Below are 16818 nucleotides of genomic sequence, written 5' to 3' on the forward strand. Positions count from 1 at the left end.
CTGAAACTAAAATAAAATTGATCTTGTCCCTATGATCTACTTATGTTCTGACAGACTACTTAGCGTGATACTGCATGAACGTGCAAAGAATTTCAATTTCAATATGCTAGCAGTACTTGTGCATACGATGTGGTACTTAGGTAGTGTCTGTATTGGATTTGCAGTTTGAATGTCCTGATGAAGAGTCTAATTTCTCAGAAGCCTGTCCAACAAGTGAAAAATAAGCTAACTAAGCTAACTTTTTCCTCATAAGTTTTGGAACACGCTATTGATGAAAAATATATTGAGATTCTTTAGATTAAGAATTTGAATGCTCACAATCTGGGAAGACTGCCCTTCTAATGGAAAGAACACCAACCTCTTGGTTTTTACTTTTGCAAAATAATACACTTCCTTTTGAGATTAAGTAGAAAAAAGTTGTAACCAGTTAAATAGAGAACTGTAATGATTACAAGTGAAAGTGCATAAATATTGCCTTAGATTAGAAGAGGAATTAAATGAGGTGGAGCTAGACACTAGCTTCAGTATAGCTAGAGGGGCCAATGTAAAGACCAAACAGATCTAACAGATGAGTAAAAGCCCCTAGAATTGGTTTAGTATGGCAGATAATCTTTGGGTTTTGAGACGGTTGAAGATTTTTTGGTTTTCTTGGTTTACAAAAACAATTATTGTTTAAAATCAAAAAATACTGATAAATTGTGGGTGTGACACTATCTGTTGTAAGATAAGATGAAAATCTACTTAAATACTAAAAGCAAAAGTAAACAAATTGGACTGACTTTTGGACACATTGTTTCATTTGGTTTTTTTGATAGGTGAAATGAGGAATGATTTATATATCACTGTAGAAAGAGGAGAATTTGAGAAAGGAGGGAAAAGCGTGGCCAGAAATGTGGAAGTGACAATGCATGTGGTGGACAGCAGCGGTCAAATTCTAAAGGTATCTTTGTTTTATGTTTTTCCTTGCTGTAGTTACTTTTGATACACTTTTTCATATGTAAGTCTTCTTTTGTGGCACTGATTGAAGAGTACAGAAATTCTTTGGAAAGGACATATTTATCTTTTGCTGTCTTTAGGTATTCAAAGTGTTAGCTTAAAACCTTTGTAAATTGTCTATATAAAACCTTTATAAATTGTCTATATAAAACCTTTATATATGTTCTGTGATGGGATAAACACCTAAAACTGCCAACCAAAAAACTAATGGTTCCATTAAGGTGCTGGAAAATGTTGAAGCAATATCAAGTTTTGGAGAATTTTTTATTTCCTAAGAATTCTTCTTAGAAGTATGCAATTTTTTTATGTTACACAGAGCAACGTGTTTTGATAACTTTGAATTTATGTTTTTTTACATTTATTAAACATTTTATAACATTTATTAAAATCAGAGATCCTTGCTGCAAAAGTCACCACCGTGTATCAGTAAAAAGAATAAATGAATGTTCCTTCTCATCTTCAGATTTTGTTGTATGCTGCTGGTGACAGCTTACAAACAGGCAGTGATTTAAATTTTAATTATTAAAAGAAGATGACTGTTTCTCAAAAGTTTTCTGTACCAAAAAAATTTCTGTTCACATTCAAACTTTTCCTCACATATTTATATATCGTCTTTAAAATTAATTTTTTTTAATTTGAAAATAGTATTTTCATCTATTCTGCATGATTGCATGGGCTGTGGAGTGACACAATGAAGAAAGGCTACACAAATAGCCTGTTTCAAATTCCATGTTTGTGAGGAATGTGAGTGAGGTTGTGCATAGAGGTGCACGGCATGCAATATAGGTACATTTTTATATATACACACAAAAGTGTGTATATATATATTAAACAAGAAAAGATATTGAGAATGTAATTGCACAGCAGAAAAGCTACACCTTACCTTTTCCACAGAGAATTAATAGATAGCCTTTAGTCAGAACTTCGACAAATCCATTTGTCTGCATTGATATGGAGAGTCCATCATGGGTGTTTTAAAGGCAGCCATGTTTCTTCCTGATCATAGGATCCACATTTATTTTTTAGTGCTGGGATGTGTCACTGATAGTGGCAGGGTTACAGGCTTATTTCGGATGACTGAAGATCTTGAGCCTGGGCTGTTCTGGTCTGCGTTCCATTCTTTGTTGCTGGGGCATAACATTGGCTAGACCATGCTGTGTCATGGGGAATCCACAATGTGTGTGTTGTTTAAGCATCCCTGATCACCCAGCACACCCTGTTTAACACTTCGATTCTAAATTTTGTGAATGATTTTTGCCATTTCTTATCTTCTAATTGCAAATATTAAAAAAGTTCTACTGTTTTTGAGGGTTATAAGATATTGAACATCGTACTACATTTGGCATTTATGATACGAATGTAGACATTAAATAGTTGTCCTTGGAAGAGCAGTCCTTGATGACATTTCACCAGTGAACTAATCTATCCTTAATCATATTTTTTCTTCATTAGGATTTCATCTCATTTGGCTCTGGAGAGCCACCAGCCAGCGAGTACCATTCTTTTGTGCTTTATCATAACAATGGCCCCAGATGGGCTGAGCTGCTGAAACTTCCCATTCCTGTGGATAAGTTCAGAGGAGCTCACATCCGCTGTGAATTCCGGCACTGTTCCAGTAAGTGGTGCTCATGACTTCTGCTAGTCTTCCCTGTCACAGCTGTAGTCAGCAGAAGAGTTTCCATAACACCTCGGGAAAAAGACAGCTGCATGAACTTTCTCTGTAATGCTTTTTTTACTTACGAAATTCTAAACTTTTTAAAACATTCTGAAACATTTTAGAGATGATTTTGAGGTAAAAATTGATGGCTGGTTCCACATTCTGCATTCCAAGTTATGAGAAACAGGTTTCACAGAGGGGGATAAACTTCTGTATGTTGCTAAGATTGCATATTTGGTGGCTTACATTATTTGTTGTTAATATATACTAAGTTATTTCAGAATACTCCCTTCTGATTTAAAGTGAGATAAAAAAGAACATTACAGGAGACAATGTACAAACTGGAACAGCAATTCAAGATAATCTTCATCTGACTAGCTGCAGCTCCAGTATACTTCCTTATGTTGCATTATATATGTTTATTTTGTCTAAAATGTATACTATTATCTTTGAGTGCTGCTATTTATATATGCATTTCAGCAAAAGAAAAGGGGGAGAAGAAGTTGTTTGGCTTTTCTTTCGTGCCCCTGATGCAGGAAAATGGGAGGACTCTGCCAGATGGAACCCATGAACTAATTGTACACAAGGTAATTTGAATTAGCAGTCATTAGCTGTAATGATTCCTCTGGAACATACTTTAAATGCCCAGAGGCATTGAGAAAGTCTGTATTGATTATCAAATGAGTGGTAACCTTGTCACCATTAACATATCCATTGCTGATTGTTTAATATTCACCTTCCTGATATAAACTGCAATTGAATCGAGGTATGTGTTTCAGTGCACTGGTTTTCCTAAGTCTTACTATTATATCACATTGTGTTATTATGAATTTCAAAAGGGAAGTTATTTTAACTTTGTGGAATTCTCTTTCCACATATAAGGGTTGTCTCTTTGTTCAGAGGATTTTATATGCTCCCTGATAAAGTTTAGATTTCAACATGAAAATTTGTAGCTATTCATTTAATGTAACCTGTGCAAATGTGTTAGATTTCAATGCCAATATATGATGCTATGTTCAAAAACCAAAGTTGCAACAGGCATAGTGGAAATTCTTCAGTTTCTGGCGGAGAAACAATGATTCATATAATTTAGAGATTTGGTCAATTGTTTTGTGCAGTACAGTCATTTTAACTGGTTTGTTTTCACAGTGTGAAGAAAATGCAAACCTTCAGGATTCTGGTCGCTACCTCAAACTCCCCTTTTCAAAGGGAATATCCCTAGGAAACAACAGCCAGGCAGTAAAAACCACTAAAGAGTCCTTCTGGATTACATCCTTTCTCTGCTCCACTAAACTCACACAAAATGGTAGGATATGTTGATTATTTAAAACATGAGTTGAAATGAGTGTGATAGCTAGTCTTTTCCATGCCAAGCAAGCATGGGTGTACTCAGAAATAGCTTATGTTCTATCTCTTTTATAAACTGGTTTTCTTCATAATTTTTTTATATCCAGATGGAAACAGATGCATCATGATAAACCACTGTTTTTAAGTAGTTCAAGAATGCTTTTCAGATGACCATTATATTGGAATCAAATGCAGCACTGCTGGAATCAGCTATGAAAACCCAGCTGCTTTACAAAACCACTTAATCTGTTTGTTGTACAGTTTTTATTAACTACTTACTGTCAGCTTTAGGCTGTTAGCAGTTAGTTTCTAATTAGGCATATATTGCTTTTTGTTTCTCTTCAACAAACATTTACTACTACTTAAAGCAATCTTTTACACTGGCTATAAGGAGCAGCAGGTATAAATACATGTGTTTACACTCTCTAGCAGTGCTCTGTGTAAAATTCTTAACCAGTGTTCTGTATAAAGTTCTTACGGTTCTTGTTTACCTGCCATAATAATTACAGTTTGTAACTAAAACAAAAAACTGTGGAACAGTTTTCAAAAAATTTCTTAATTATTGTGCTTTTGCTTGGTAATGTGTTTCTTACCATTCTTTGATAGAACCACAATTCTGTATTATTGCTTTGCTCTCTCATGTGTGTGAATATCTCTGACTTTACCCATCTTCTGTGTATGATGATAAAATTGCTAACTGCTTGCAGATTGGTTATAGAACATAAACTAGAGCAGCTTTTTAAATTGAAATAATCCTCTTATGTTTCACCCTTTAATAGCAAGTGTCCAAGATAGAACTGTGTGCAAACAGTAAGTGGTTTGTTTCCCTGTGCACACCCTTTTTGTATTGTTGTAGCAATTACCTTCGTAATGAAAGTTGCCCAATGAAAGATTTTCCCAAAGGTAGCTAATAGGGAATCGGAGACTAAATTTGCTTCAGTTAAAGGCCTTGATTTAGGAAATTACATGAATCTACTAGTACTTACACATGCATAAAAGTGCTGCCTGGAACTTAAGTGTCTCACTGATAAATAGTTGCCCTGTTGTCTGGGGTTCTAATACTAATTTTTGTTTACAGTACAGGATTTATTTTGTAATTAATGTAAATAGATGTATGACGTAGGGCATAAAATTTCCTCCTTTTTTTTTTAACCATATTCTGAGTAAGAGGGTGTAGAATATCTGAATAATATTGATCCCCTTTTCAGCTCTGAAAGAGTTAACAATTATTTCAGCAGTACTTCAGAGGGTGGAAATATTTTCAATAGACAGGCTCATATTTTCTCCAAGGATCTTCTTTGGGAAGTTCATCTTGGTGAGTTTCCAAATCCCCATTCTTTTAAACAAAAATTTGCCAAAATCTATTGCATGCTCAGAAAATGAACATAGAGCAAAGCATGTGGATATTTGGTCATGTGAGCATTACTTCAGTTATCCCTGAGAGAATGTAGCTTATGTATTAAAAAATACAGGATTAAAAAGATCTGTGTATTTAATTTTTTTTAGTAAATATTTGTATTGGTATTTTTGAAAATTGCTGGTTTTTTTTGAATTTGTTTTTAAGTTTGGAGATTTTTCTGAATGCCTCAGAGATTCACCTGTTGTTTACAAACAACAATGTCCAGTCTAAAAACGAATTGAAAATTATTCTGTTGTCTGGCTATGGGGTGGGGAAGGACCCCAAACCCAGACTTGAAAAGGGTGGAACTGAATTAGGCTGCAGCTTTACTCGCTTGCTGGGAAATTTTACTCAGCTGTCATTCTCTCATTGATTGTTCCCACATGCCATCAGCTCTCATGCATATTAAAATTATGGGGACTGGGGGATGGCGGCTGACTCCTAGTTGTTGGGATCCACAACTTCCTTACCCTGGGTACTTTGGAGGGGTTATTAGGATTATTTCCAGACAATTTTTAGAGACCTTCTAACCAGGGGAGTCTGCGCGTTCATCATGGCTAAGAACGCGTCCTTTTTTAATCTTTCTACTGGTTAATTTTTCCTTCACTTTTCCTTTGATCCTGGATAGTTAATCAGTTAATATTAGCAAAAAGTATACTAGCATTTTTCTATTATATTCTCAGATGGGTAGTTATTTTTCATTACTCTACAACACCCCAAAAGAGCGAGAGAGAACATAGTATTTTTCTACTGAGTAGTTATCAAAACGGTCTTAGTTTTGACATATAGGAGGCATCTCTGGCTGCAAGAGAGTCAGGATCCTTCCAGTAAGTCTGAATAGTTTAGCTACTGGCATCCACTCATTTCTCAGCACTGATCGATGCATCCCTGGTCAGCAGCAGAGCAACACGCCATATAGCATGGCAGAGGTGTAGTCCTTCTAGCTGCATTTAAAAAAAAAATCAAACCAATGAATCAAGAAAACAAAAGTAGCACTGGGCAGCTTTCTGAGGAACCCCAGTTTGGAGGAAGTGTTGGTGACCACAGAAGCAGCCTGATGGAAGAGACATGCTGACCGCCAGTTATGGAATTCAGTTTTTTCCTCCTGAAGTGTAGTAGTGTCACAACAAACCAATTTCTGATGTCTCAGGACTTATATAAGAGAGATGGAAAATCATCCCAAACCACTTCCTTAAACGTGATCCTAAACCTTCCGTTAAAGCTGGGTCTTTGGATTTAAATTACATACTTTGAGAAGGGGTGTATTTTATTTGGTAGGGATAATAGGTCAGGTGTAGTCTATTTTAGATATACAGGCCTTAATTATTTTTAAGATGATGCCTTGGAAATATTTTTATTCTTCAGCAAAATTAATCATCAGCAGTGACTTTTTCTGCTTTCCAAAACTATGACTTCCTAGTGGGCCTATTTCTGGGGACAATTTTATATTCTCATGTCTCTTACTACATGGCACACTGCTTTCTGTTCCCCTTGTGATTCACATGTCAGATTTTCTATTCATGTCATTTATGCTTGGGCTATTCACTAATATTATCTTAGAATGTCTTTCCTCCTTAGCACTTCCCTTGAAATAAGTCCTTTGAAGTGAGTGTCTTACATTTGCTTTCTTTTTCTCTTTAAATCCCCCAACAAATCCCTAATATTGAGTGTCAACTATTTTCCACCAAGTTCCTCCAGCAAACCTGTACAGAAGTGTTTTTCGTGCTCTGAGCTGACAGCTTCAGCTAGTCTCGCTACTCGTCAGCTTGAGCTGAGGCTTAAAGTGTAGAAGTACATTTAATTATCCAAAAGACAAATGTAGTTCATTGGATTTGTAAATCTTATTTCTTAAAAATTCCTGACAGAAAGAATAATAAGACCTATCATTTGTCCTTGATCTTTGGAATGTGTCTTTGATGCATGTGTGGGACTCTCTGTCACTCAGTATAACTCAAGGATCTCTTTTTTCCATGCCAGCACAGCTTGAAGCAAAACAAAAATATAATGCATAAATGCATCAAAACAATTTATTCCCATCAAAAGCAATCAAGGCAGCAAAATATTGTGGAGTCTTATGTTGGTTGTTTGCCATTAACACCTGTGGCAAAATTTGAATATAGGTGGAGACTTATTTAATGTTAATAAAGTAAAAAATATTACTTCATTTTTTGTGGGATAGAGGAACTTCCCTGGACCACACCAGGAAAGAGATGACACAAAGATGGGTGCTGTTCAAGTATTACTTGAGTGTGAAAACAGTCTGTGGTAGAAAGCAGCCAGAGATGCTGAACTGAGAGGAAAACTTGCTATTAACTTCTTAGTTTAATAACTGCTGAGAACACTTCAGAAGCACTGACTCCTTCTAACACAATGCTGGGCAATGATCAACTAGACTGTAGTGCAGCTTAAACTGATGGAAGGGTTGGATGGTGATTAAGGTTTTCTGCTTCAAACCACTAGGCACTGAGAATTTCTGAAAAGCTGGTCAGTGAAGTGTAAAAGTAGTAAACTTGAATATAAAAAAGCTTTGGGATTTATTTAATTCAACAGTTCAAAAATATGTGTCTCTTTTACTAAATACAACTTGAAAGGAGCACTGCAGATGTGTCCAAGTTCAGCAAGGAAAAACTGCTGAAAAGCCAAGCCAAGTTTGCAAAACTATTTTAGGGTATTGAATTACGGTATGGAACAAGAAATTCTCAATCTTATAGCAAGGTGGGTTTTTTAGTACATCTGTGAAGCAGTAACATATGTCCAAAGACTACTAAATGTAGAACTTACCTTTAAGACAGGTGGAAGGGCAGATATGTTAATTGGGCCATCCTTCCCTGATGAATTTTATGCAAGTATTTACAGGAAATCATGGATGAAAAATCAACGTGTAACTAATTCAGAAATTCTGTAAGATAAGTTTATCAAAGACAAATCATGCCAGAATAAACTACTTAATCTTTCTTTTCAAAATGTTTTTTATTTGTTATCAAGAGGAAATGCAGCAGTTCAATAATACACTGCATGGGAAAACATGTAGATTAGAAATAAGAATTTTCAAATGGGCAAATAAAAGCTAAAATGGAGTAGAAGGAGTAGAAGGACTTTCCTGAGTAGAAAGAAAATACTACTAGATCTGAAGAAATCTCTGGGATTTCTCTATGCTTTAAGGGATGGGAAGGGTGTAGAGATGAGAGTAACTTTACTAAAATCTGAGATAATTTTCTGCTAATGTGTTGTTGGAAGGTCTCATCACTTGAGAGGGACAAAATCAAAATATGACACAGAAAAGCATTGTAACTTTGATTTAAATAATTAATAAGAAAGAATAGAAATTAGATTGAATCTAATGGTAGAAAAGGCAGGATACACTAATGGAGACTCCTGAGGATTCTGCTGTACCCAGGGAGCTGAATAGTATTAAACAGGAGAAGCATCGTATTGGTGACATAAATATGTCTATCTAAAAGACCCTCAAATTCTAGAACATATATGTCAGGTGTTTACAACAGACATATGAACTTGCTAATGATGTAGGAAACAATGATGTAATCTTATCTGTAATGTAGTTATCATTTTGGTTAAGAAGGCTGAAGGAGAATGAATTAAAACCAGAGAGAGTTTGGACACACTCAGACATCTTTCAGCTCAGAATAGTTCGTTTTCCAGAAGAGATTGTTTTGCTTATTAATAAAGCAGGATCTTAGAGGCATCGTGTTTATTCTCTAAAAAGACATAGGAACATGAGTATTTCAAATATATTCAAGCTATTAATTAGGAGATTGTTTCTAGCTTTCAGAGAGTAACTCTGGAAGGCATCCTTCAATGGGATGAGTGAGGGCAAAATAGTTGCTTTTCTTAAGATAGTGTCTGAAGGAAATTTCCTGATAGAATTGCCACAGGAGACTGACTTTTGTGACCCAGTACCACATTCTTATGTTTGTATTAGTGGAGCAATTACAGAATGGAATGAAAATATGCTGTTGGGAAGATCATATTATAGCAAATCTGGAGGTGTTTTCCTTTGTTTTGATGATGCCAAATTTTGCTGAGTGGACTGTAATAATAAAATTTAAAATCTGAAATGCTGCTTTGCCTCCAACTTCAATCTTGCATTTTGTTTTTGCAGGAGATATGCTTGACCTTCTGAAGTGGAGAACCCACCCAGACAAAATTGCAGGGTGCCTCTCAAAATTAAAAGAAATAGATGGTTCAGAAATAGTGAAGGTATATTTATACTTGTAGATAATATGAGGGAAATAATGTATTTCCATGTCACAGAAATATCTTTTTAATAACACTGTCTCATATTCTCTCCCATCAGTTTCTTCAAGATACACTAGACACTTTATTTGGGATTTTAGATGAAAATTCTCAAAAATATGGATCAAAAGTATTTGATTGCTTGGTAAGTTTCATTTTGTGATGATGCTTAACACTAGTTAAAAACTAAGTAAAATTTTTTAAAAATGTTGTGTTGTTTTTTGTTTGTTTGTTTTTTCTCTCACATTTAGGTTCACATAATAAATTTGCTGCAGGACAGCAAGTTTCACCACTTTAAGCCAGTAATGGACACTTACATTGAAAGTCATTTTGCAGGAGCACTTGCGTACAGGTGAAGTCTGTACTTTTTCTCTCTGATTTAATATTGACAGTTACTACTAAACAAAGAGAATCAATCATTAAGGAAAGGGTGTTTCCCTGTTAAAATCATTCTACTGCATCTTTAATGCTGGTATTATTGCCCATTGATCAGTGATCTGCTAGGTGCCCTTCAGCAGACTGAAAACTAAGTGTAATATTGGGCCTGAGGTCATCAGTGAAATCCAGTGATATATTTTTTATTTTGCCAGTGTTTCTCATATGACAGCTATTGGTTTGCATTTTATGTGCAAAGTTAACCCTTCTCCCACTTATGTGTTGTAATACTTTATGATGTGCTATTTTAGAGATCTTATAAAAGTACTGAAGTGGCATATTGATCGAGTCACTGAGGTGGAGCTTCATGATCACATACAGGAAGTACTAAAGGTAATAAAAATTGTTGAAGACAAGTATATATTTGAATGATGTATTCATACATACAGTACCCACAGGTTTAACTTAGGGAATGAGGCAGAATATATATAAATGATGGAACAGAAGTACTAATTCTAGGGAGCTGCAGACTTTCAGTACAATCAGTTTATTCATTATTCTCTTTTGTCAGTAAGTTGACCATTGAGGCTCACTACCGTTAGTCTCTGGAGCTCTGTGTTCCTTACTGAATGTGGCAAAGGAATCAAATATAGATTACAATGGTGATATTAACATCCATTGCATGAATCTAAATGGCAGACATGCATACTGACCTAATGGTTCAGTCCCCATACTAGGGAATTCTACTGATTTTGGTGGTTGTGGTTGTTCTTGTTGCCCAGTTTGTATCATCAGAAGAGCACAGTGTGCCATCAGGCTGAGTTATACAACACAATAATCCCATTTGGGACAGGTGCTACAGTTTGGAAATAAAATATCAGTGTGGTTCCCTATTATTTTCTATGTTTTCTATTCCCTGTTATTTTCTATGCTGCTGTGAACTTTGGTGTCTTGCTAATGAGAGAGGGCTGTATATTGAATTTGCATTCCAACAGTTTTGCAACTTAAGCGCTTTTTTTTGAGGGGGGAGGAGAGAGTGATGTGAAGTTTTTGCTTGTTTGTTTTTGTTTTTTTTATTAAAATGTTGTTACTGTTTCAGCAGAAAGATTTGCCAAAATTAAGTAATGGGGTCCTGTTTCAGAGTCTTTTCTTTATTTGAATGATGTAATCATTGCATGTGTTCTGTTTGGAGATGAGCACATTCATTTTTGTGAGTTATCTCTCATTTTGGCATTTATAGGCACAGGAGTATATCTTTAAATACATAGTTCAATCTCGAAGATTATTCTCTATTGCTACTGGTGGACAAAATGAGGAGGAATTTCGCTGCTGTATTCAAGAGCTCCTTATGTCAGTACGCTTCTTCCTGTCTCAAGAGAGCAAAGGAACTAGTGCTTTATCCCAGCTACAAGTAAGTTTTCTTGCTTGTTGGCATTTTCCACATCCAGTATAAAAAATGTATGCCTGTTCAGAAAGAAAATGTATTTTTGCTAGTACGAAGTGGCATTTTCAACTCTCTATCCTACAGTGTGAAATTTTCATACCAGCACTTTCTAAATATGCTTGGAATAGATAATGCTAAATCTGATATTTTATTTTGAATTTTAATAATTATATTGATGGATACAAATAAAGCAATTTTTCTGTTTTGGACTTTTTACTGCCTAGTTTAGCCACACTGACACTGAAGAATTTGAGCCATACAAAAGACTACTATCAGATTTTTCATGCTTTACAGAAAATTTTTGGGTCTTGATGAACCATATGGTTTAATACTCAGATGATATCTTATTTCATTTGAGACTACAAAAATGGGCTAGTGCTAAAGTGTAGAGGCAAAACGCACAGGAGACAGCTCTCTACATTAAGTGCTCATGAATATACTGTCCTCTTCCCCTGTTTCTGTAACCAAAGGTGGTTAAGATCCTGTTAAGAATTAATATTTTCCAAATCGCTTTAGAAAACTGTTCTGCCAAGAAAATAGCAAATCAGAGAGAACAGAGTAGAGAGGTAGTTATTCCATTTCATATCATGTAAGCAGCTGGAGTCAAAAGACAACAAAATGATACAAACAACCACATTTAGAATTCTTTTTCAGTATTTTTAACTAAGCCTGTTCTGCCACCAGTGTGAGTGTGCAAGTAGCTTTTCACAATCAGCAGGATTTAGAGAAAAAGAAGGGAATGACAGTTTCAGCTTCTTTTCTCTGGCATTGTCCTCCTTACTTTTACAGTGTTTTGTTTTCATATTCATCAATGACTTTTTAACCCTATTTAAAGATTGCTGAAGGGAACCAAGACTACCAGTGCTGCCTCACTCCAAAATAAAAATGTTCATTATTTGAAAAATGGAAGATATAGAGACTGTTACATTACTTACCTTAAAACAAAGCAAACCAAAACAACTCCACACAAATATTTTTGGTATCATATCAGCTAGATTCTGCCATCCTTTTAAAAATTTTCTCTTGCAGAGACATAATTGTATTTAAAGAATAAATATTTTTATTCTAAGCTGAACTTCCACTTTGTCCTGGGAGAAATTAATCATTAGATATTACTTAAAGGAAATAGTCACAAGTGTGAGTCCATTAATGAATGTGAGGCTATTCCTTCTGAAAATAAGACTCTTTTTAAAGCTGCTACTTACCCTTGAAACCAGGCATTTTTCTACAGTTACTTGAATTTCTGTAGTTATTTAAATTCTATAATTGTCAAAACTGTTCTAACTGTCCATTTTTGTCCTGTTCCTCTAGGCTGTGTTTCTCAGCTCATTCCCATCGGTGTACTCGGAACTTTTGAAGCTCTTTGATGTGAGAGAAGTGGCAAATTTGGTTCACGATGCTTTGGGCAGCTTGCCAACAGTCATGCATGGTGATGAGTCCCTTCAAGCTGTTAAACTGCAGAGTATTGGGAAAACTGTAGAGAGTCACCTGTACACTAACCCAGGTAAGGTTACTCTGGGCTGCCTGCAGATAAGGAGCTCGAATTGTGTGCTATGTACATGGGCCAGCAGGTGATGAAAGGAATAGTGTTCCTAAGGAACAATTCTTGAAACACTGCTCTGTATAAGCTGCTCATTTACAAGAATACAGTTTTTTTTAATTTAGTGGTTTGTTTTTCAGAGGCAAAGACTCTTAAAATATAGGGGTTTTTTGATCTACTGGCAATATGTGGGTTAAGGAAGTTTGCCTTATACTTTTTAAGTAATTACAAGGAAAAAACTGCTAAAACTATTTTTCTCCTTTTTTCTTCTTCTTTGGGGGCAGTTCAGCAAACAGACTCACTTATCTGTTAACTCTTGTTTTTGTAACTCTTGCTAGTTCAGCACTTTGGATACTCCATTTCTTAATGTAGCATAAAAATGCTACACAAATGTGAGTGATGCCTGGTGTATAAAGTATATAACAGCATAGTTATTTGCTGTGCTGGAGAAAATACTGCTCAACGGTGGTGAGCCCAGCATTCTTGGTTTCTATTCTAAGTGAAACTCATGGAAGTAACCAAGTATTAAATTTGAGATGAAGTAATTTTGAAATAAAATAATTAAAATAAAGATATTTAAAGAATTCTAGTAAGTCTTTATTTACCCACCAATAGGCCTGAGAGCTACTTGGGTATTGGCTGATGGAGTTTAGTAGGAACAGTAACTTTTACCATTTAAAGCATTCAAGGTAAACACATTACAATGACGAAAGCTCTGCAAAAACCACCATGATATGCATAAATACTTTGGGATACTGCAAAAAAAGGGAAGAGTTCTTTAAACATATTTTTTTAAAAAAGCTTTCAGTGATCCTACTTTATAAATATGAGCTGAAAGAAACAGGTAAGAAGTACTGCATCCTGGCTTCATTCTGGCTGAAAAAACAGCTTACCCTTTTCCTTGGGAGCCCCTCCAGCGTCCCCTCTGGAAGGGTCAGTTAGTTCTCCCTACAGCTGATTGATCAGACCTTCAGTCTCTGGCTAGATGATGACATATTCATGGAGCAATATTAAGGATGAAGATAATGAATGCTGCAAACCACAGTGCTAGCTAACGCGCTGGAAGTAGAAGGAACAGAGGAAATAACTATTTATTTAAACATCTGAAAATGAGGAGGATACTTCTTAGATAACATTTTCTGTTATCTGGAGCTTACTTCAAAACAAGTGAGAGTAGTTTTGAAGTAGAGCCATGGGAGTTTTACACATTTTCTGCTGCAAGGGCCTGAACAACTAATGCATTAGCTCCCATAGCTGCAGAAACAACCTGACACTAAAGCTACTCTTTCACTAAAATTCAGAGATATATTTGAATCTGTTGAAAACAGAAACAACAGGCAAGCATGGGTTGATTTAAGGTGCCCATGCATACATGTTCAGTACAATTTCAGATATGTTTGTTGTGTGTGATCTCTGCCTGCCTCTCTAGAGAATGCAAGTTATATATTGTATTTACTGATCATGTGTAGATAGGATGTTTGAAATGGAGATGGTATATTTTGGTTTTGGTATAGCTTGCTTTGAACCCTTTCTTATTTCAACAATTTTAAACTTCAGCTTTTCCTATAAGTAACAGCTACAGACAGGGTTGTTAAAAGGTGTCAATAGCAGTTATGTCTAGCTCTTGTGAGAAGTTAGTGGGTATTAAGGTCTTACTTTACTTTTATTTTTCTATATTTATCTCTGCATCTTTGTTGTACACTTCACTGGCTGTCTAAAAAAAAAACAGATGACAATTTTCCTGCCAATAAAGTTCATCAGTATTTCTTTCCTCTTGGCCTTTCTTCCAGCCTCCTGGGTATTGGTCTTTGGACTCATCCCTCTTGATACTTGTAGAATGTCCAAACTGATGTTCTACATATGCCTGTAACCAGAAGAACGTCTAACTTTGTTATTTCCCATACATCAGTAGTCTAGAATGCCTGTTTTCTTTCTTTTTTGTGTTAAATATTATTATAGCTTCCTTTGAGGAAGAGTTAAATCCGTTTTGCTGGGAAGAGTTAGGGCCAATAACAGAGAAACACATCTTGAACCATGTCCTTCTTGACATGGTTAAACAGGAATTGGCAGAACACCAACTGTTTTTTAATCTAAGGGCACTACTTCGAGCTAATTCAATAGCTGTGCAAATCCAATAGCTGTGAAAATGTGAGGTGTGTAAGTGGAACGTCTAGGTTTTGTCCTCCAAAAAGGATGAGTTTTCTTGGAATCATCACTGATACAACATGTCAGTTAGCAGTAGAGACATTGTCTTAGTAGGTAAAATCCTACAAAAAAGAAAACCTCATATTGATAAAGCCTGTATCTTAGCTAATTCATAAGCTGTGCTGCAGCTCTTTACCATATGAAAATTGTTGTTACATGGCAAGAAACTTTGTGTTTTCCCAAATTATTGGATTTGGACTTCTGTGCAATGGTAGTTGCATAGGACTCTTCCTTTTAGTGAGGCAAACCGTTCAAGGCAAATAGAGGAGAGGTTTAATTCTATGACCATTTACACTATATAGATATATCAGTTATATTATGAAGCTAGGAAAAATTCCAAGATGATGCTTGATTTCATATATTAATTTTAATGTGATTATTTTACATGTAATTTATTCCTTTTCTTTTCTTATTTTTTTTTCCTTAATTGCACTGAATCACACAGGTAATGGATTAGAGACATGATAATTATCTATTTGTTTTCTTTCCGAGATTGCCTGTGTCCCTCATTCTGTCTTTGTGAATGAGTTCATCTAAGAATTGCATTCTATATATTACAGGAGAATGTACATGTTGGAAACTTTGTTTCAGTAGTCATTCAGAGAAAAATACCTGACACAATCAGTAAGAATAATTGAGTATCTTTGAAGTACCTTGTGTAAACTATGTTGTGATATCTTAGACTTCCTATGGGAATGAAAAAAACTAATTAGCAAGTTCAGGAAATGATACCATCAACTGATAAGGAGGCTTAATTCTAGAAGCTAGGTATTATGATTTCTCTCTTATTCCATTGTTTTTCAAAAGACTCAAACCTTCTCATTAATGAGACTTGTAAGATATCTCAGTAATCACTGCAAGCTAATTGATTGCTATAAAAATGCAAAAAGCCTATCACTATTGAAAATGTTGATACAAATCCTGAATTCAGTTTACTTAAAATGCATTAAACTTTACATATTAACACAGGTTCGAAAAAAGAGTAGATCTTTTCAAAACGTAACGGTTTTATACATTGATCCATAGTACTATTTTCAAGAACTCCATAGTCTTTTTCAGATTTGTTAGTGTTGCTTAATTTGCCTTCCACAGCGGTGTACTATTCTTTGGCATTGTTTGGTATGTGCTTCTACACACACCTGTGGGGGTATGGATAGATGCACATTGCATACAAAAATTCTGTCTTTGCAAATTATGCTTTTGATCAATGCCTTATTTTAGGCCACCAGAGGACTTTCTGAGCCATGCCTGTGTTTTCCTTCTGCACTACTGGCAATTCTTTTCTTTCAACTGAAAACGGTTCCTCTCTACAAATTTTGAGCTAGTTTCCCTACTAACTGTTCTGAGAACAGTGGCATGTCCATGCAGCCACAGAACAGGCATATATGTTTGGGTTTGGAATTGCAGTGATAGCTGCTTTTTTGGCTTAAGCATTTTCTTCTCCTGCCATCCTTAAGTCCAGTATTTCATCCAAATGAGGGTACATAAATTGAATAGGTCAAATAAAACTACCAAAATCAAGAGCAACTTCCATGTTTCTTACTGTTCAAGGGGAATGCTGTTTATTTGTTTAAAAGGTTCAGTTTTTCCGAGCAGGCTGA

The 16818-nt window shown here is 35.4% G+C and overlaps 1 protein-coding gene across 1 annotated transcript in view; it reads left to right on the forward strand.

The window, feature by feature from the left end:
• DOCK4 (dedicator of cytokinesis 4) overlaps positions 1 to 16818 on the forward strand; it is a 149224-nt gene that overhangs the window by 60768 nt on the left and 71638 nt on the right. The window contains 10 exon segments of the mRNA XM_017733117.1: positions 816 to 940; positions 2449 to 2611; positions 3134 to 3240; positions 3803 to 3959; positions 9520 to 9617; positions 9715 to 9798; positions 9905 to 10005; positions 10340 to 10421; positions 11269 to 11439; positions 12784 to 12976. Coding sequence (XP_017588606.1) covers positions 816 to 940; positions 2449 to 2611; positions 3134 to 3240; positions 3803 to 3959; positions 9520 to 9617; positions 9715 to 9798; positions 9905 to 10005; positions 10340 to 10421; positions 11269 to 11439; positions 12784 to 12976 — 1281 coding nt within the window.

Source organism: Corvus brachyrhynchos, unplaced genomic scaffold (genome assembly GCF_000691975.1).
Source record: "Corvus brachyrhynchos isolate BGI_N302 unplaced genomic scaffold, ASM69197v1 scaffold32, whole genome shotgun sequence".
NCBI classification, from domain to species: Eukaryota; Metazoa; Chordata; class Aves; order Passeriformes; family Corvidae; genus Corvus; species Corvus brachyrhynchos.